General features: G+C 41.3%; 1 protein-coding gene across 2 annotated transcripts in view; it reads left to right on the top strand.

Annotated features, from left to right (window-relative positions):
* Positions 1-22,727, top strand: part of TAFA2 (TAFA chemokine like family member 2) — a 262,989-nt gene that overhangs the window by 173,367 nt on the left and 66,895 nt on the right. For both annotated transcript variants that reach the window (XM_075205297.1, XM_075205296.1), the window contains exon 3: positions 8,746-8,852. In XM_075205297.1, coding sequence (XP_075061398.1) covers positions 8,747-8,852 — 106 coding nt within the window. In that variant the 5' untranslated portion in view covers position 8,746. The remainder of the gene's footprint in view (positions 1-8,745; positions 8,853-22,727) is intronic.

The raw sequence follows: 22,727 nt of genomic DNA, 5'->3' as shown, positions 1-22,727 counted from the left end.
ATAAAGTGATGTAACATCACTTGTGGCCAACCAGTATGTATCATCCCAATCTCTGTCATTGAGGATATTCAGGATTTGGGTGGTCTCCCTGATGTAGGATTCCTGTTTTCCCACAAAGGTCTGTAGAAAAGTGTCTATTTAATGTGACAAATTGAAGGTCATTGAACCAAAGCCTGATATAATTGGTCTACCTGGTGGGTTGGTTGTATTTTTGTGTACTTTTAGTAGATAATAGAAAACCAGTATCCTTGGCAGTGGTGTATGTATATAATCAAATTCCGATTTCTTAATAGCACCCGTTTGTAGGCCCTGTTTCAAGTGATTGGTGAGAATATTGTGAAATTTTACAGTGGGGTCAGATGGTAGTTGTTTCATCTTGTAGAATTCTATATGATTCTTTGATGCAATCTTCTTTGTTAAGTAGTAAAACCCCTCTACCCTTATCAGCTGGTTTGATAATGAGATCCCTATTGTTTTGTAAATCTCGTAATTCTAAGGTCTCTGCTTTGGCAAGGTTGCAACTTCTATACTTCCTTCGAGTGCTGTTCTTGTCAATGTTGTTCATGACCATTGTCTCAAATGCTTGCACCAAGGGAACTTTAAGGTGACTCAGATTGAATTTTGATGGTGGTTTCAAATTTGTATGTTGAAATGATAATTTTTATGGGGGCTTCTGGTGCATACTGTGATGTTTAATAAAATATTTTTTGAGGGCAAGCTTCCTGGTGAACTTGTTCAGGTCTAAATACATCTCGAATTTGTTCAATTGGTTATTCGGTGCAAATTTTAAACCTTTCTGCAGTAGTGATATATGAGAAACCTCCAATGGATAACTACTGACGTTGAAAATCCCGATCCTCATTCACTGGAGAGGGTTGGATTGTTGTTGTTGTGTTTTTTTATTCTTTTGACCTCTCCTACAGCCTCTTCTAAAAGTTCTAATTTTCTCTTTGTGTGAGGGATTGTAGTGATTGTATGCTGTGGTGTCTTTTTGGGGGTGATCGATTCTAAAAAAAGACTGACAATTTTCATGGTTGGATAGTGTAGGGACCGAATTGGTGTTCCCAAAGTCTGCAGATGTGATGTCTATATTTGGACCAACCTGATTTTCTTCCAATAAGTCATTGATGTTATGAATATTTATGTTTGGGGTATTGTGTAATTGAATAATTTGTGAGAGGTCGGCATCCAGCCAACCTTGCCCAGAAGATTCCTTCACAATGTTATTGAAACCAGTGTTGTCATCTAAATCATGAATTGAGAATGAACAATATATTCCTGGTGTATTATTAGACCCTTTATTGGGTGTAATTTATTTATTTTCATATTAGTCAATTGATAATCCACCTTTGCTATCCACCTCGGCTAAAATACACTTTTGCCCTTTAAGGTGGAATTTAAGAGTAATCTTATTATGTATATATAAACAGCTGAATATGGGGACCAATCCCTGCAATCAGACTCATCTACTGCCGGTATATAAGATACAACCATTAGACATCAACTAGACATCCCTTGAAAACGTCACAGGAGTGACGAAACTGGTCGGGACACACTACAGCGATAAACAGAAAGTAGGAAGTAGCATGCCTTCCATGGTGGAACGCACACCATTACCACCTAGCACATGAGGTTTTTCAAACCAACGGCAGTACCAAGGCTCAGCTACCTCACCAGGATCAGCACACACGGCCTCTGCCTCAACTATACCACAAGTACTCTGAGCGCCAGTCACCCAAAAACCTCCACTCTTTCTGTATATTTCGGGACTCCTTTTTTACCTCAATTTTTGGGACATCATATTATTATTATGAGACTTTCTAGCGGAATTTAGAGAAGTCAGATGGTCAGAATTTTTTCATTTAGGATTTCTGAAAATACTTCTTTAGGGCTTTATGTTCAATTTGACTTTTTTGATTCATACTAACTATATTATGTGTTTTTGTCTACATTTGAGTGAGGAATTAAAGTCACCCTTTTTCATTTAAACATCAGTCATATACTATATATACATACTTATTGTCATACCCAACTGTCTATTAGCGATGGTTCTCCAATATTTTCTAATCTTTAGCTGCCTAGGACACCTGGCTTTTGGGGGCACCACAGAGGACTTGTGAAAGGCATTTGGGATAGGCTGTCCTAGAAAGAAAAAGCCTCTCGCACTTCAAGGTTGGGGCCAAATGGCCAAATGCTGTACGTAGCCTCACTTCCCTTCTGCTGACCACTCACAGGCATCTGTAGGACCACCTCCCACTATGGGAGCGGAAATACACAGAAGGGAACTGATATGTAATCAGTTCCCCTATGACTAATGATAGATCTGCAACAGGTAAGTGGAGATGGAGGAAGAAAATAAAATAGTTAGAGGGAAGTTAATATTGAGAGGGTTAGTCATGATGATTAGAGGTTAATTATGAGGGTGAGGTGCTTACTGGTCTTATGGGGTACTTTTGATGAGGCTGATGGAGCTCATGATTAAGGGGTTAAGGAATATAAATAGGATTAACTAATGATGTTGGTGTTAATTAAATATGGGGATGTTGGAGTTAATGATTATAAATGGTTTAATGATGTTGAAGGTTTTGTTATGATGAGGCTAAAGGATTTAATCATTATAAAGGGGTTAATAATGTTGTAGGGTTTGTTATGATGAGGCTAAAAGATTTAATGATTATAAGGAGGGGTTGCGCAAACCTGGAATTGTTTCTCCTGTGTTAGAGGGGTTTTTGAAGTTTTATTGATGTTACTAGTGAATCAGTATTTAGCAACACACATGGTTATAAACATGGCATAAGTGTGACATAAACCGAGTGCATATGCTAATGAACAGAACTGCATGTATCTTGTGATAGTTGCAGCTTTTCATATACCCGCAATTACAGCTTTCTTAGTAAGCGCAGTTAGTGCCTGCAATTTGGGGCTAATTGTGGACAAATCTGCATCAGGCCCTTAATCTAGTTTAGGGAAAGTTAGATGTGAGGGTCTCTAAATGGAGCTGAAATATTAGCCCCAGTTATTGTTAAAACAAACAGCTTTTTCAAAAAAATGTTATAATTTATTTTAGCTCATCGGGGGAGACAGTGATCATGTGATCATCAGGAGATCCTGGATGTGGGAGTATCACACGGTGTATATGCAGCATAACATGTACACAGTACAGCGGTGATTGAGCAGCACCAGGACTTGGCTGGCAAATTCTAGCCTAGTGGGCGGAACTAGGATTAACAGCCTATTTGTAACATTTTAAAGGAATAAATGCAGGTACTGTTGTGAGCGAATATTCTGTACAGTGCTACAGAATTAATAGCACTATAAAAATAGCTGCTGTTGATGATGACCCAGCCCAAGTTAGCCCACTATGGGACCGGGCCAGGGGGTAGATGCCCATCTGTCTCCCAGCCCAGCCAACGCAGGAGCGGAACCTGAGCTGCATTATTACTTGTGTAGCCAAACACGGGCAAGTTTAGTTGCTATTTCTAGCCACCATGAAATCATAGCACCTAGGTCTCATGCCCACTGCTGCCTGATCGGAGATGGGCTGCCTTTGCAATTTAATTACTTCAGTCACAAATGCAGACAAAGTAAAATCCAATTCATTTTCCGTGTACAGTAAATTTATCAAAATTGATTTCACAGTTAGCTATTAAAATACATTCAAGATAATAGCTAAAATAATTGAACCCACTTTACATGAGCTGCATGGCTGCTTAAAGAATATTTATCATATAACAAAACTGACTTTTTTGTAATGAGTTTGTAAAAAAAAAGATGGTGATGTATTTTTTAAGTTTAAAATGTCTAATTTTGAAATAAATAACAATAAATCACATATATGCACCATTTAGTTACATGGGACTTCCAGGAGCTCTTTCATTGCATGATTTGTCCTTAGTGAGTGATCATGAGGCTGGAAAAGCTGAATGAATGGAGTGTCGGGGAGGGAGGATGATGTAGAATGCCGAGTAGTCCTCACATTTGTAGAAGGCTGCTCTTTTTGTATACTTTCTCCAGAGCAAGGGATCATAGAAACCAGCCATTTCTTTTTTTACAGCTACTTATTGTACTAAAAATTATGTAAAATGATATTTGAATGGCAAGTGACTTTTGTACCGATGGACCCAAAGGAATTTATAAATAGTGTGTACAATATAGATGAGTGCACCAATCTTACTATAGAAATTATGCAATAATCACACTCCCCTATAACAGGTAAGAAGAGTGTATCAAGTGAAAATAATCTTTGTCTTTCTTCATCACATGTTTTTGAATCTAAACCATAAAAGTAAATATAAAATCTAGTGCACAATGTTTGAATTGAATAAAAATTGGGCTAAATATATTTCCTTGCACTCCCCTTCTATTAGGTGAGATAATAGGTGCACATAATTTCAGATTACTCTTATTTTACTGTGAATTATGTAAAGACAGAAAAATACTATATAGGGCTCACTGTTAAACTGTAGAACATAGCGGTATGCAAACAAATGAAAAAGCAGTCACCCTTTAATTGAGTGGAAGGAGCCATGAAATGATAAATATGTAATGTTCACCAGTGGCAGATGGTTACTTCACTCTTTGTGACATGTATTCTGCAAATAAAACAATATCATAGTATAATGCTTTTTTGTATAAAAGATGCAATTTAGTTGAAAATACTCAGAGTAATTAAAATGAATTGTATCTACAGAACTGGCGTCAGGAAAGCTCCAGGCTAAGCTTTGGAGAAATCAGCGCTTCATGTTCTATTTAGTAGCCTGTCAGTCCTCTCTGGCACTACCACACACCTATTCCCTACACTTCCTTAAAAGTGCGTTTTTTTCTATGCTCTATCCAGAACATGGCAAACATAGAAAAATGGCAATTTTTCTGTACTGTCACATAGTGCCCTAGGCATTAAAACAGCTATTATCTAAACATGACATTTTCTCAGAAAGTTTTAAAAACTCTTTTATTTGAATCAAGTTTTGTAAATAATTATACAGAACTCAATACAAACAATGAATTTACATATTTGTAGATGTGCATATACAAAGTTATTATGACTGAATGATTCATTTTTAATTGATGTAGTAATAGAGGGCAAGGAAGGATTTAAACAAATATTTCTAAAGTAAAAAGAAGCACTACAGCAAGGCAGTGATATTACTTATTTGTGAGCTCAGTTTGATCATTTCCCACAGGGACCAAATTATAGAGAATTTTTATGGTTACCTCGTTCAATTGCTATCAATATGCCAGGATGTGGAGATTGTATGTTGAGTGGCCATACAAATATTATTTATACGGTTAGAAGATTAATTTATTACTCCTAGTGTTGGGCTTCCCAGTAAGCTCACCTTTGTAATGGGAAAGTTGGTGTGAAGTCCATTAATAAGTTGTAAATGAGGTTAGAAACTTTTTTCAAAATTTGTTGAGTTTTGGGACTTAACCACCAATTGTGATTTGAGTCTTATTTGCCTTGACATCCCCTGAAGTATATATCAGGAAGGTGATGGTATGTTTTGCAAAATTTGTCTGGGATTCAAAGCCAGAAATGTTTCAGTTTTATAGTCTGACCATTGATGCTAATGATCAAAGTTAATGATTTAGTTGTTTAGAAAAATATGGCTCCAAGTGTCATCGGCAAGTTTTTCCTCCAGAAGTGGTCCCATTTCACACAGGTTTGTAGAAGAATCTGAGTCAGAGCTGTTAAAAATTTTGTAGAATGATAATTTATTTTCGGTTCTGGACATGCAAGACAAATTGTTCCAAAGGACTAAGCATGTATGAAGAAGGACAATAATAAAATAATAAACAAGAGATGAGTTGAATGAGGTGAAACCTATTGTAGCTTAATGAAATATTTTATTTGCAATATTTCATCCCAGTCAGGAAATTGGTGATTGTAGTTGTGAGTGATTAGTGGATGGCACCATAATGGGGTTAAAGGTTACAGATAGTTTTTTTTAGTGAAAATCAGCATTTCAGTTGCACCACATTTTTTATGAATCTTGTGTTCATTTAAAAAGTGAGACATATTGGGGGCTTTTTTTTTCTCTGTAACCATAAGATATAGATATGGAAAGGTAGCTTATCATAGCAGATTCCAAGATACATCAATTGTAAGCTTATTTGATAAGTTTTGGAATTCCGGTAGTTGTTTTAACAAAGCTGATGAAAAGTAACACAGGAAGTTGTCTCCAAATCCTTCTCAATCCCTGTCTGTTCATAATAGATATAGCAATTCTAGAGCACTTGTTCTGCCACATTGTGGTACACTGAGTTCAAGGGGTGCCAGCAGTGGCGTCTCCGTCTCCAGAGAGCACATCTCTGAGTCTGAGGTAGTGAGTGGCAAACTACACAACCAAGACAAGACCCAGGAATTGATACTCTTTTAAAGGGAAGGCGGTTATTAGCAGGACGAGGAAAGGAAGGAAAAATGCTAGGTGAAAACTCTTTAAGACACCTTATTACCTATGCAAAGAGCATTCTAAAGTTATCACTTCTCTTAAATATTTATGATAGTCAGAAAGTGCAAGGGATCTTTTTACAGTGCAAATTGTCCTTGATACCGAAAGAATATTCTCACGTAAATTTGTGAAGCCAGCTTACTGTCCTTAGTTTAATAATAGACAACATGAGCACTAACAGCATGTAAAGTCCATTTGTCCTCTATGTAAGGCACAAATTCTTAATGTTCTTATTTTATATCATATATTAATTTTTATACATTTGTGCGTGCATAGTTTTCCATCTGCTTAATGGAGTAGTCTTATTCTTCTGAAAGTGTTTACTCCTATTTTCATGCATAACAATTTCTTCACCTGGCCAGGGCTTATTAAAAGTGTGAATTAAGCATAAAGGCCTGCAATGTCCACATTTAATTGATTCTATTATTGATGTAGTAGTATTTGGATGATGACCATGGCTTTCCAGGGATGCTTGTCCAGTTGACTGGGACTCCTCAGAGGATTGTTCCTGAAGCTCGGTTCCATGTGTGGCTTCTATGGCACAGTTCAAGAGGAATGGTGTGATACTCTTGTCTTGTGCTTTTGTTGGTGTATCTGTCCCTAAATCACTCTATCCTTCTTGTGGTCTATATCCTTATATTGATCCCTATGCATTATGATCCTGACCTTCTCTAATATAGCTTTTACTTCTCTTCTTAACAAAATCTCTTTATTCTGATGGTTAATTCTCTCTTTTCTACTTATCCACTTTCCTCAATCTGTCAATTTGGTGCTTTAATATACCATTAAAATTGTATTTATTTTTCTAATAAAGGTTTAGTAAGAAGGTATTACTATACTAAATCATGTGTTCCTCAATGACAGTGAAACAACTACACATTTTGTTATATTATCCAATATTTCTCAAAAAATATAGCACAAATATAAGATAACAACTATTTATTTCTCCAAATTATCCTTTATTTCTCAATGGAATATAATAAACTTCTATAAATGTTCCTATATTCTCCCCCTCTGTTCCTTCTCTCCTGTCTTTGGATACAACCCTAGAATGTCTACGGGCACCCTATTACCACACACATTACCAGACTGGACCTGTTCATCTGCAATTACAATGTTTTATGATTAATTGTCTTGCCAAATGTGCTGGAATTTAGTTTTTAAAATTGAACTCTTAAAGGAGATACATTTATTAGTAAAGTTTTTTTCTTCTCACTCAGCTGAAGGCTTCAGTTGATGTAAAAGTGTTGAGGTGTTTGTGGAGATTAGGTAAGGAGATAACAGGATATGTCAGCATTACTAGTAGGGCTTTGCAAAAAGGTTCAATTTTTATTCCATTTACCAGTCTGTACACCCTGACTCCCTTCATCTTTTGTGATTGCATCATCAAGAACCACAGAATCTCCTACTGGTGCACTGTATGACAAAATGTATGATAAAAAAATATATGTAATTAATGTATATACTCTACAATGTGATGGCCTGGGCAACTCCCACTGCTATAAAAAGGAAATGTGAACACCCCAAAGGACAAACAATGAAAAAAGTATAAAAAGTACAGAACTGAGCGTAGCGAAATCCACAGCAGGCACAATTTCACTTAACATGATGTATATAATATAGCAATGGGAAAAGTGTTGGTCACTTGGAATTCCATTATGTGTTTAAATAAATCTCAGAACTGACGCGTTTCTTTACCCTTTTGTAATTTCCTCAGAGGAATACTATATATTTAGCTAAACTCAAAGTGCTAGGTTGTTAGATCAGAGCTAGGTCTCATATGATATATGTTATACGCTGGCATGATTTCATTTTAATATAAATGCAAGATAAATGTGTTGTTCATAGCAGAGTATTGATTGATTCTTTGTATGATTTTTTTATAGTTGTGTAATAAATTGTTTTTTATATATATAACATCTGAATTGGTGTCCCTTTTGTGATTAGGGTTTGAGACAACTCTCAGCGCTGTACTTTTTGATCCTTGCCTCAGCAGAACATTTCATCACCATTGCAATTAGTTACGATTAGGTTTGTTTGATAACACATGAGTTGTAGTTTCAGTGTTTGGTTTGTGTAGAGGAACTTAATGTATGTTAAAAATTCCCCTGAAACATACAATATGTTAAATAAAAATAAGTGATGTTGGCCCTATTAATAAGAACACACTATGATCAGAATATATACATTAAATTAATTTGTATTAATATTGCTAACTTTATCCCTTAATAAAAAAAAGTGCTTTTTAAAGCTATGCTGTATGGTATAATTGGTGTTTTATTTATTTTAACAGAATGAATAAAAGATATCTGCAGAAGGCAACAAAAGGGACATTTCTTATAATAATATTTATTGGAACTCTTTGGGCAAAGTTGACAGTTGGGGCAATTCATCAAAAAGGTCAGTTGTATATTAATGTTTTGTATTGTTTTCTTTTGCATAACATAATTCAGTGAATAAGTGCAATTAGTTTTTAGTATTCCCATCTGGACTTGCTTTTTTAACTCTAGCTTTGAACATCAGAATCAAACAACCCAGTTTGTTGGGCTTTTTATATATGATCCAGGCTCAGTCTTATTTTTATATGTAACTGATCACAAATATATATATGTATTGTACTTATATATTATCTAAAGAAGCACCCTATTTAAGCTATGATAAACCAAGAGGAAAGATTATCATTCATCCACAATGGTAGTGTACTATATATTTTCTGCTTATCTCTTTTTTTTTGTTAAGGAGTTTAATTTACTTAGTGTACTTGTTGTGAATCATTGGAGTAAATGGCAGCTTATATCTTCCTAATGTGGTAATGTTTCTTTGTTGCTGTATTTATATCATAAATACAAACATTAATAAAGGTGAATGTGCAATATTCAAACAAGTCTAAAATTAGAATTTTCCCACTTAAAAAAAATATTAAACAGTAATACACAAATATTTTAATTTGACTTGTTATATAATAAGTAGCAAAACATTCAGGGATTTTCACAACACAGGAAGGCATATGCTAAATCATAGCTACATCTATAATTACATTGTTGTTATATTCTTTAGAAAGATGTAATAGACAGTGTCTGTCATAATTGCGATGGAGCTAATGTCGGCACTTAACCTGCTGACATGAAAATGTCAGCAGGTTGAATGCCAACACTTACATTATGCAGACAGATAGACAATGTTTTCAATGTGATCGGGGTATATCCTCCAGATGTGGCGGCATTATGAATGTCGCTAATGACACTGACGACATTGTCCACCTGTCTGCATAATGCAAGTGTTGGCATTTATCCCGCCAACATTTTTATATTGGCAGGTTAAGTGCTGACATTAGTCCCGTCGCAATTATGTACCCTACCCGTAATAGACTATTGCTATTGTAATACTGTAGCTTTTGAATGTACACTATGCCCCAATTTTGTGTAAATAAAAGTTTTGTTTTGTTGCTTAAGACAGTAGAGTTCATTTATGAATGTTAAATAATATGCCCCACAGAACATTTCATTATTAATAGATGTGCCTCTTTGTTCTGCTTATGCATTAGTGGGTCCACACCCATTGTCTGCTACCGTATATATTCTTCTCCAGTATTGTTTTGGGTGTAGATTGAAGTTCACATGGCAAAAAGAATAAAACTTCATTGAAAAGTCCCATCTACTATCACTTTAAAAAGACCCTTTAAGTAAATGTAACGCTTCTAAAATATTATGCAGCTGGGTCTCATTTATGCAGCTGGAGAGACTTTAGTACTGTCTTTATTACATGTTTTACTATCATATCATTTAAATATATTTTTATCACACTGATAGACTATCACCTTAAATGTGCCTGGAATTTGGAAAAGTTGGAATGCCCATGAATGAAGTGCACAATATCCAGTCCTTACATCTCATTTAAATGTCTTGAATAATTAGATATACTTTTTGCATGTGGGTACAGCACAAGAAGCATTCCTGGCAATAATCTGCCATTAGCAATGAACATCTGATCCAGCACTTATCACCAGAATATGCAAAACTTTGAATCCCCACAGTAAACATCATCTTGGCCTATTAATCAATGATAGTCTCTGTAACACATGCAAAAATCGGTATACAAAGTTATATGTCCGGTAGTGGTTGCCAAACCTCTTTTATATTTTTGGCTCACTCTATTATAAACATCCAAGGCTCCAATGAGCAATTTGGAGATCTAATAACTGTAATTTGTGATAATCAGGCCTCGGTCTAACATAGGCTGAGTACTGCGTTTGTCTAATTGCGGGCAATTGCTTCCCCAAATGGAGACACCGATATGCCTGGTAAAGATGTATAAATTACAGGTCGGAGGGCTAGTTCAAACTAGAGATGGGCGGGCTCGGTTCCCCGAGAACCGAACCCACCCGAACTTTGGGTATCCGAGTACCGCCCATTCGGAATCCAAATCGAGGCCGAACATCATCGTGACGTCGTTGGATCTCGGTTCTCACGATACTTGAAGATTATAAATACACGCCTCCACAACAATCCATCGCCATTTGACAGAGGGAGAGAGCAGGGTGTAGTCACAGGCTGATTAGAGCAGGGACAGAGAATACAATATTCTGATTCCAATTGTGCTAACAAAAATTGCTAGAGAAGAGAAGAGGATAGAGAAGTTTTTGTTTTTTTTCAATATTTGGCACTCAAAGTGCTTTTTGTGTGTCCCCCATTATTTTGCCTAAATATTTCTGGCTGTCAAAATTACTATCTGTCAGCAGTATCTACCAAATAATTTTTAGCACTCCCCAGTGCTTTTGGGGTGTCCCCCATAATTGTGCATAAATATTTCTGGCTGTCAAAATTATTATCTGTCAGCAGTATCTTACCAAATAATTTTTACCACTCCCCAGTGCTTTTGGGGTGTCCCCCATAATTGTGCATAAATATTTCTGGCTGTCAAAATTACTATCTGTCAGCAGTATCTTACCAAATATTTTTTAGCACTACAAGTGCTTTGGGCTCAGAATGGATTCAAAGCAGTCCACATATGATCAGAATGTGCAACCAGGTTCTGTCACCAGTACTGATGTTAATGTTCCCGGTACGACATCTGGGTAAGGCGATGTCAAACTACACAGTGTTTCAAAATCAGTCCAAAAAACAAAAACACATTTTTTTTTACTGTGTTGAAGCGAAAAAGAAGTGTTACTGAGCAAAAGTTAAGTGCTGATAAAAAAAAAATTGCCAACATGCCATTCTACACACACAGTGGTAAAGAGAGAATGAGGCCTTCACCTTTGGCTATTAGTGGCAGATCCCAAAAAGTTACCGAGCCTACAATTGGTGCACAACTACTGTTACGCGTCAAAGCCGAGCTGCAAGATAACAGTAAGGCATTAGAGGATAATATTTGCTCTGATTCACAAATGACAACAATCCCTGTGGAGAGTCCATCCAACAGTGGGATGTCTAAGTGTGTGCCTTAATAGCCCGAGTGTAGCCGGTGATACACAAATTGAGGATGCCACTTTGGAATTAGAAGAGGATGAGGGGGAGATTTGTGTAGGCGACAAGGGCGCTAATGAGGATGTTGATGAGGATGAGGTTGTTTGTGTAAGTCCTGCACCAGTGGCAGCAGTTCTGGCATGTGACAAGAAAAAGGCCATTGTCATGCCTGGGCATAAAACAAAAAAATCCACTTCTTATGTGTGGAATTATTTCTACCCAAATGCAGACAACAATTGTATAGCCATTTGTAGTGTATGTCAAGCCACAGTCAGTCGAGGGAGGGACCTTAACCATCTTGGAACCTCGTCTATGTTACGCCATTTAACGAGAGTTCATGGCAAAGTGTTGGGAAAAGCTGTAAGTTCTTCCCAAAAACTTGCAAGCACTCCTTCATCAGCTAAGACCCTCCGCTCACCGACATCCCGACGGCTACAAAATACACCCACGACATCATCCTCATCAATATCCTCAGTAGCCCGGCATCCCACTTATTAAGGTTGGATGACTCCTGCACTATAATTGATTCCTCTGAAGAAAGCGTTAGTCCCACTGCTGCTGCTGCTGTTGCTGCTGCTGGGGGTGAATCGTCAGCCCAGAGGCAGGTCAAGAAAATGAGCAGTCCTACATTTCAGCAATTAACTGTGAAACAATCATTTGCTAGGGGAAGCAAATATGACAGCAGTCACCCAGTCGCCAAGCGAATCATAGACGCCTTGGCTGCAATGTTAGTGTTAGATCTGCGTCCAATCTCCACAATGAATGCAGCTGGTTTTTCACAGTTAATTGAGGTTTTGTGTCCGCGTTACAGAATTCAATCGCGACACCATTTCTCCCGTAAAGCAATTCCACAACTATACCAAAAAGTGTGTAAAAATGTAGAGATTGCGCTGAAAAATGCCATTCTGCCCACTGTCCACTTAACCACAGAAATGTGGACAAGTGGAAGTGGCCAAGCCAAAGACTATATGACTGTGACAGCCCACTGGGTTGGTCATTCACCTTCACCAGCAGGAACAGCAGCAGCATTTACACCACTTCGTAACATTTGTCACAGGCAGGCCACTCTTTGTATCACCGGTGTCACTCACCGGACTGTGAGTGCTTCTTCCCGGACATTTAGGAACCGTGGCCGTCCTCCATCCTGAGGGACTGCGCATGCGCAGCCCTTTCTATACCTCCAGTGTATGTTCCTTTAACTTAATTGGCAGATCAGGCAACCTCCCTATATTAAGCACCTGTGGTCATCACCACATTGCCTGATCTTGGAGTCTCATTCCCCATGAGTCTCTGAAGGTGTTCCTGTGTTTCCTTGTTTATTCAGCCCTGCTGATTCCTGTGGTTTCCAAACCACTTCTACCTCTGTGGTTTCCAAACCACTTCTGCTGCTGTGGTTCCCATACCACTTCTACCATCTACTGTATCATCGTGACTGTGAGCTGATTCCTATCCGCTGCCTCCGTGCACTACAGTCTTCTAATCACTTCAACTCTACCATGTATCATTGGGACTGTTAGCTGATGCCTATCCGCTGCCTCCGTGCATTACAGGCTTCAACCACATCCACTCACCTGTTCATGATTGTGACTGCCAGCTGATTCCTATCCGCTGCCTCCGTGCACTACAGGCTTCAACCTGCAACTCGTCTGCGTTTCATCATCGTGACTGTTTGGTTGATTCCTACCCGCTGCCTCCGTGCACTACAGTCTTCAACCTGCAACTCGTCTGTGTTTCATCATCGTGACTGCTAGCTGATTCCTATCCGCTGCCTCCGTGCACTACAGTCTTCAACCTGCAACCCGTCTGTGTTTCATCGCGACTGTTTAACTGATTCCTATCCGCTGCCTCTGTGCGCTTCAGTCTTCAGTCCTTGTCAACTCTACCGTGTTTCCTTGAGTCTGCTGCCACTATTGCTACCCGCTACTCTCCGTGATCATCTGTTCCAGTTCAACTCTGCTCCGGTGTCCCATCGTTACTGCACCTGCTGGTTGCTATTGGTTACCTCCGTGTTCCCGCAGAGACCCGCTGCTGTTACTTCTCAGCGCTACTCATCCATCTACTGCTGATCCGCTCTCCACGCCTTCCTGTGTTCCCTGCTGGTCTACCTACCTGTGCGCTGCACCTGCTAGACCCCTGCTTCACCCATCCAGGGACTTGTATCCTGCTGGCCTCCTGCCCTTCAGGTATCTCTGCACTCCTGTCTGACTGCCTTCTCCTGAACCACGGTATGCATACTTCCCATTGACTGTGCTGTGTATTGCATACCTTGCTGGACTGTGTTGGTTCTCCTCTGGAGTGTACTATCCGCTGAGTCTATTGCCATCATTGACTGTGTTGGTTCTCCTCTGGAGTGTACTATCTGCTGACTCTACTGCCATCATTGACTGTGTTATCTCATGCCGGATTGCTTCAAGAGACTTTCTATATTGGCAGTGTTGTTCAGTCATTTATACATTTATATTGTGCATATTACTGTGGATCAAAGTCAAGGTGCCCGTGTATATATTGTGTTGCAGTCTCTCCCCGTGCACCTCCTCACATATATATTCAGTAGTACCACTTGCTAGTGGCAGACCCCTGACTCCTGTTTACAGTTTCACCTGTTCCAGTATCCTCTCACATAGCAGTGGTACAACTTGCTAACGCAGACCACTGACTCCCCGGATACCTCCACTTGGATTCCATTCCTTCACTCAGACAGCGGTACAACTTGCTATCCGCAGACCGCTGACTCTCATCACCTCCTCGTTTCTGTTGGACATTCCTCCTCACTATAGCAGTGGTACAACTTGCTACCGCAGACCACTGACTACCTTCACGTGTCCTTTGTCCATACAGTTCCTCGTGTATTACTACCTCCATATTGCCAGTGCTGCTAGTCATAGACTTTCCTGAGCATCTCATCATCTGCTATTTCCTGTTCCGTGATCACCCTGCTACCAGAGTACCATATTACCACCTATACTGCTCTGGTAAGCCTATCACCTGGTGATCCCTGGGTAAAGACTCCTAGTGCCCGTGACAGTAAGATCAGGCCATGACAGACCCAGATACGGAACCTACTGCTAAAGAGATGCTGCAGCATCTGGTCAGCCGTGTGGAGCAACAGGATGCTCGCCAACAGCTGTTACTTCAATGTTACCAATCGTTAACCTCCCAAGGAACATCTGGACAGACTGTTACAGCTAGTATTGAAGCTCCTGTGCTTTCCTCCGTTTCCCCAGTGCCATCCCAGGTGTCTACAGCTCCTACGCTTCACCTGCCTACTCCGTCAAAATATGACGGGGACCCCAAGACTTGTAGAGGTTTCCTTAACCAATGTTCAGTCCATTTTGAACTCCAACCTCAAAATTTTTCTACCCATCGTTCCAGAGTGGCCTATCTTATCTCATTGTTTTCTGGACAAGCCCTGGCTTGGGCCTCCCCTCTGTGGGAAAGAAACGATCCAATTCTACAAGATAGTGCCAAATTCATTTCCACGTTCCGAAGTGTGTTCGATGAACCAGGTCGTGTGACCTCCGCTGCTTCCAGCATTCTTCGTTTGCGACAAGGCTCCCATACAGTAGGACAGTATGTCATTCAATTTAGGATCTTAGCCTCTGAACTTCAGTGGAACACTGAAGCATTAGTTGCCGCCTTCTGGCAGGGGCTCTCCGATAAAATTAAAGATGCACTGACTACCCAAGAGCTTCCTTCGTCACTAGAAGATTTGATCTCTCTTTGCCATCGTGTAGACATGAGATTTCGTGAAAGAGAATCTGAGAAAACAACTTCTGCTAAAGCACCTCTTCGTTTAAACCCTCAATTTCGTCCAGTTTCACCTTCTGTGATTCCCATGGAGATAGGACGTTCCAAATTATCTTTAGAAGAGAGGAAACGAAGAGTAAAGAATAGACTCTGTATCTATTGTGCTGATTCCACACATATGCTCAGTTCTTGCCCTAAGAAATCGGGAAATGCCAGGCCCTAACTAGTTCTGGAGAGGTGAAGTTAGGGTCCCTGGAGTCCTCTCCATTGTCTATGAAATCTAAAGTCTGCGCTTTCGATGTTACGATTTCCTTTGCTACCAAATCCTTTGAGTCACAGGCATTGATTGATTCCGGAGCAGCAGGAAATTTCATTTCTAAATCACTAGTGAATCAATGGTCCCTACCAGTGATCACTTTAAAAACACCCATTACTGTGACGGCTATAGATGGATCACGTCTCATCAATGGTCTCATCACCCAGAGTACGTCTCCAGTAACCCTTCAGATTGGTGTACTACACCATGAAGAAATTTCGTTTTTAATTCTTCCTGTTACGACAAGTCCGATTGTCTTAGGCCTTCCATGGCTTCAATGTCACTCTCCCCAGATTGACTGGCGCACCCCTCAAGTTACGTCTTGGGGGCCTGAATGTCACCATCGTTGTCTCTCTCAAGTTATTCCTCTTAAAGTACAGCAATCTTCCATCTCATCTTCCTCCCCGGGACTCCCTCCTCAGTATGCTTCATTTGCCGATGTGTTTGATAAAGCTCAGTCTGAACGTCTTCCTCCTCATCGTTCTTGGGATTGTCCGATCGACCTTCTACCTGGCAAGACTCCTCCCAGGGGTCGGGTCTATCCTCTCTCGTTACCTGAAACTCAAGCCACATCTGAGTACATACAGGAGAATCTCCAGCGTGGGTTCATTCGACCTTCCACCTCTCCCGCTGGAGCTGGGTTCTTCTTCGTCAAAAAGAAGGATGGATCATTACGCCCTTGTATAGATTTTCGTGGACTCAACGCCATTACTATCAAGAATCGGTATCCCATTCCGCTGATCACTGAGCTATTTGATCGCATCAAGGGAGCTCGGATATTTACTAAGTTGGATCTTCGTGGTGCCTACAATTTAATTAGAATCCGTTCCGGTGACGAATGGAAGACCGCGTTTAACACCAGAGATGGGCATTACGAATATTTAGTAATGCCCTTCGGGCTGTGTAATGCCCCCGCGGTTTTCCAGGGTTTCATCAATGAGATCTTTCGGGACTTATTATATGTATGTGTCGTTGTCTACCTGGACGACATATTGATCTTCTCACAGGACCTGCCTTCTCATCACCAACATGTGGCAGAGGTCCTCTCCAGACTACGGAAAAACTCGTTGTTCTGTAAATTGGAAAAATGTTCATTCGAGTTACCCCAGATTCCATTCTTGGGGTATATAGTTTCCGGAGTTGGCCTGAAGATGGATCCAGACAAAGTAAATGCTGTACTACATTGGCCTCAGCCAACTACTCTTCGTGCCATCCAGCGTTTTTTAGGTTTTGCCAATTACTATAGACGCTTCATTCAAGACTTCTCATCCATTGCATCTCCCATTGTGGCCTTAACTCGGAAAGGGGCTAATACTAAGCAATGGTCATCTGAGGCTCTCCAAGCCTTTCAAATCCTCAAAGAGTCCTTCTCGTCTGCTCCCATTCTGCGACAACCTGATGTGACACTCCCCTTCTTCCTAGAAGTAGATGCCTCTAATGTGGGCTTAGGAGCTATTCTCTCCCAACGCTCGGAGCAACAAAAATTACATCCTTGTGCCTTCTACTCTCGGGGTCTTCTGCCCGCAGAGAAAAACTATACTATCGGGGACAAGGAGTTGCTGGCCATCAAAGCTGCATTAGAGGAATGGAGATACTTGTTGGAAGGAGCTCGCCATCCGGTGACGATCTTCACGGATCATAAGAACTTGTCATATTTGCAATCTGCTCAATGCTTGAACCCTCGTCAAGCAAGATGGTCTCTTTTCTTTTCCCGTTTTGAATTAATTATAACCTTCAAACCAGCTGCTAAGAACAAGAAAGCTGACGCTCTATCTCGAGCTTTTGTGACGTCCTCTGATGTAGAAGAGGTTCCCAACCATGCTATTCTAGACCCCAAATGTATTTCTCTGGCTGCTTCATCCACCAAAATGCTACCATTTGGGAAGACCCTCGTGCCTCCTACTCTGAGGAGGAAAATCCTTTCGTGGTTCCATGCCTCTCGTTTTTCTGGACACGCCGGTGAACATAAGACCTTTGAGATTCTCTCTCGTAGTTACTGGTGGCCTTCAATGAGGAGAGACGTCAAAGAGTTTATTGCTTCCTGTGATTTATGTTCTCAGTTCAAATCCTCCCGCAGAACTCCAGCAGGGTTGCTGCGACCACTACCCATTCCGTCCAAGCCTTGGACCCATATTAGTATGGATTTTGTTACTGATTTGCCACCAAGTAAGAATCACAATACTATTTGGGTAGTGGTAGACAGATTTTCGAAGATGGCTCATTTCGTCCCTCTGTCCGGTTTACCTTCCTCGTCTACTCTGGCTGAACATTTCATTAAAGAAATCTTCCGCATCCATGGATGTCCGTCTGAGATTGTGTCAGATAGAGGAGTACAATTCGTTTCCAGATTCTGGCGGGCCCTTTGTAAAACCTTGGGCATACGATTAGCACTCTCATCGTCTTACCATCCGCAATCTAACGGACAAACGGAACGAGTCAATCAAGATCTTGAGACTTTTATTAGGATGTTCTCTTCAGCCAACCAAGACAACTGGGTAGAATTGCTCCCTTGGGCTGAATTCGCCCATAACAACATGTACCATGAGTCATCATCCAAAACTCCATTCTTTGTGGTCTACGGTCACCATCCGTCTTTTCCGGAATTTCCTGCCCTCCCGCCCACCCAAGTTCCTGCGGTGGAGACTGCTTGTCAGACCTTCAAAAATATCTGGTCTCAGGTCAAAACCTGTTTAAAGAAGACATCTAACAAATATAAGTCTTTCGCAGATAAGAAGAGGCGGGCTATTCCACCACTAAAAATTGGAGATCGTGTCTGGTTATCTACCAAAAATATTCGTTTGAAGGTTCCATCTATGAAATTCGCCCCTCGTTTTATTGGTCCATATAGGATCATTCAAGTTATCAATCCAGTATGTGTTAAACTTCTTCTTCCTAAGAATCTTCGGATTTCCAATGCCTTCCATGTGTCCTTGCTCAAACCTCTCATCATCAACCGTTTCTCGACTCCTTCCTCAGCACCGCAGCCAGTTCAAGTTCATCAGGAGGAGGATTTCGAGATTACTGAGGTATTGGATGCAAAAATTTCGCGAGGAGTCCTCCGTTTCCTCGTTCATTGGAAGGGCTTTGGTCCTGAAGAGCGTTCATGGATCAAAGCTGAAGATCTTAATGCTCCTGCCCTTCTGAAGAAGTTTTATTCCAAAAATCCGGACAAGCCCGGTTCCAGGCGTTCTGTGCCCACCTTTAAAAGGGGGGGTACTGTCACTCACCGGACTGTGAGTGCTTCTTCCCGGACATTTAGGAACCGTGGCCGTCCTCCATCCTGAGGGACTGCGCATGCGCAGCCCTTTCTATACCTCCAGTGTATGTTCCTTTAACTTAATTGGCAGATCAGGCAACCTCCCTATATTAAGCACCTGTGGTCATCACCACATTGCCTGATCTTGGAGTCTCATTCCCCATGAGTCTCTGAAGGTGTTCCTGTGTTTCCTTGTTTATTCAGCCCTGCTGATTCCTGTGGTTTCCAAACCACTTCTACCTCTGTGGTTTCCAAACCACTTCTGCTGCTGTGGTTCCCATACCACTTCTACCATCTACTGTATCATCGTGACTGTGAGCTGATTCCTATCCGCTGCCTCCGTGCACTACAGTCTTCTAATCACTTCAACTCTACCATGTATCATTGGGACTGTTAGCTGATGCCTATCCGCTGCCTCCGTGCATTACAGGCTTCAACCACATCCACTCACCTGTTCATGATTGTGACTGCCAGCTGATTCCTATCCGCTGCCTCCGTGCACTACAGGCTTCAACCTGCAACTCGTCTGCGTTTCATCATCGTGACTGTTTGGTTGATTCCTACCCGCTGCCTCCGTGCACTACAGTCTTCAACCTGCAACTCGTCTGTGTTTCATCATCGTGACTGCTAGCTGATTCCTATCCGCTGCCTCCGTGCACTACAGTCTTCAACCTGCAACCCGTCTGTGTTTCATCGCGACTGTTTAACTGATTCCTATCCGCTGCCTCTGTGCGCTTCAGTCTTCAGTCCTTGTCAACTCTACCGTGTTTCCTTGAGTCTGCTGCCACTATTGCTACCCGCTACTCTCCGTGATCATCTGTTCCAGTTCAACTCTGCTCCGGTGTCCCATCGTTACTGCACCTGCTGGTTGCTATTGGTTACCTCCGTGTTCCCGCAGAGACCCGCTGCTGTTACTTCTCAGCGCTACTCATCCATCTACTGCTGATCCGCTCTCCACGCCTTCCTGTGTTCCCTGCTGGTCTACCTACCTGTGCGCTGCACCTGCTAGACCCCTGCTTCACCCATCCAGGGACTTGTATCCTGCTGGCCTCCTGCCCTTCAGGTATCTCTGCACTCCTGTCTGACTGCCTTCTCCTGAACCACGGTATGCATACTTCCCATTGACTGTGCTGTGTATTGCATACCTTGCTGGACTGTGTTGGTTCTCCTCTGGAGTGTACTATCCGCTGAGTCTATTGCCATCATTGACTGTGTTGGTTCTCCTCTGGAGTGTACTATCTGCTGACTCTACTGCCATCATTGACTGTGTTATCTCATGCCGGATTGCTTCAAGAGACTTTCTATATTGGCAGTGTTGTTCAGTCATTTATACATTTATATTGTGCATATTACTGTGGATCAAAGTCAAGGTGCCCGTGTATATATTGTGTTGCAGTCTCTCCCCGTGCACCTCCTCACATATATATTCAGTAGTACCACTTGCTAGTGGCAGACCCCTGACTCCTGTTTACAGTTTCACCTGTTCCAGTATCCTCTCACATAGCAGTGGTACAACTTGCTAACGCAGACCACTGACTCCCCGGATACCTCCACTTGGATTCCATTCCTTCACTCAGACAGCGGTACAACTTGCTATCCGCAGACCGCTGACTCTCATCACCTCCTCGTTTCTGTTGGACATTCCTCCTCACTATAGCAGTGGTACAACTTGCTACCGCAGACCACTGACTACCTTCACGTGTCCTTTGTCCATACAGTTCCTCGTGTATTACTACCTCCATATTGCCAGTGCTGCTAGTCATAGACTTTCCTGAGCATCTCATCATCTGCTATTTCCTGTTCCGTGATCACCCTGCTACCAGAGTACCATATTACCACCTATACTGCTCTGGTAAGCCTATCACCTGGTGATCCCTGGGTAAAGACTCCTAGTGCCCGTGACAACCGGCTTCACTAACAGGCATACAGCTGACAATTTGTTACGCAAACTGAGAGATGTGATTGATACATGGCTTATACCACTTGGACTCTTCCCAGGATATGTCATTTCTGATAACGCCAACAATATAGTGCGAGCATTACAGCTGGGTGATTTCCAACACATTCCCTGTTTTGCTCACACCATCAACTTGGTGGTGCAGAGCTTCCTACGAAATAACCATGAGGTGCAGGAGATGCTTTCGGTGACCCGTAAAATTTCAGGCCATTTCAGGCATTCAGCCACAGCATGTAGGAGATTACAACAGCTCCAAGAGCAGTTTAACTTGCCCTGCCACCAACTTAAGCAAGAGGTGGTAACTAGGTGGAATTCCACCCTGTACATGCTTCAGAGGATGGAGGAACAGCGCAAAGCCATCCAAGCGTATTGCACAATCCATGACATTGGGAAAGGAGGGGGGATGTATTTCACTCTTGCACAGTGGGGAATCCTTTCAGTGCTGTGCAAGGTGCTGAAACCATTTGAAGTTGTGACGCGTGAGGTGAGTGCAGACTCTGCTAGTTTGAGCTAAGTCATTCCTCTAATTAGACTAGTGGTTAAGTATGTTGGCCTTGTCGATCAAATACTTCATTCGCTTCACAATGATCATCGAGTTATTAAGATCTTGAACTCGTATCAGTACGTTTTGGCCACTGTGCTTGATCCAAGGTTTAAGACCTACATTGAGTCTTTACTTGTACATGAGCGAGATCTGAACTTCTGCAAGGAGCTATTGCTCAGCAAGTTGGCCGCTGAACTGGGCCTTGGCTTGACGACATGTCCTCCTTCACTTTCTCAAGCTGCTGCTGCTCGTAAAAAATTTAATTTCCCAAAAAGAAGCAGGGAAGACGCAGAGGGCAGACCAGAACAATTTAACATCTGGGCTGGTTTGAAGGATTTTTTAAAAAAATGTGTCACTTTGCCCATAATTCCATCCAATTCGAGTATAAACATGCAAAGGATGGTGGAGGATTACTTTCAAGTGGTAGTTGATATAGAAATGTCAGACAGTCCCTTTCCTTACTGGGAAGAAAAGCAGGCCATTTGGAAACCCATGTACAAACTTGCTTTGCAATACTTAAGCTGCCCACCCTCCAGTGTGTACTCTGAACGAGTGTTCAGCACAGCAGGGAACTTAGTCAGTGATCGCCGTAGAAGGTTACTTCCCAAAAATTTGGAGAAAATGATATTTATAAAAATGAACTACATCTTCCACGAGGAAGGCCTTCACCATCCAAGAAATCCAAGCACTGACTGTTCTCTAATGGCGCATTCAAGCGGCGATGAATTGATAGTCTGTGATGATAACGTTCGCACTGATGAGGGTTAGGATGAAGCTGAAGATGATGATGATAACATCTTTTTAAAACTTTCTATGTAAGTGTAGGGTGCAATCTACCCCCAAAGAGGAAAGGGACTTGTGGCATTTCCATATCACGTACCGTCTTGAAAGGCTGCTGTTTGGGCAATTTCTCTTTAAGGGTAGGGTGTCATAGACAGAGTGACCCCAAACTGGCTTTGTCTATTTCTCTTAATATTGTACAGTCTATAA

The sequence above is a fragment of the Mixophyes fleayi genome, chromosome 4, assembly GCF_038048845.1.
Source record: "Mixophyes fleayi isolate aMixFle1 chromosome 4, aMixFle1.hap1, whole genome shotgun sequence".
In the NCBI taxonomy this organism is placed as follows: domain Eukaryota; kingdom Metazoa; phylum Chordata; class Amphibia; order Anura; family Limnodynastidae; genus Mixophyes; species Mixophyes fleayi.
Note: the sequence above shows the minus strand (reverse complement) of the source record. Positions and strands in the feature narration are given on the sequence as shown.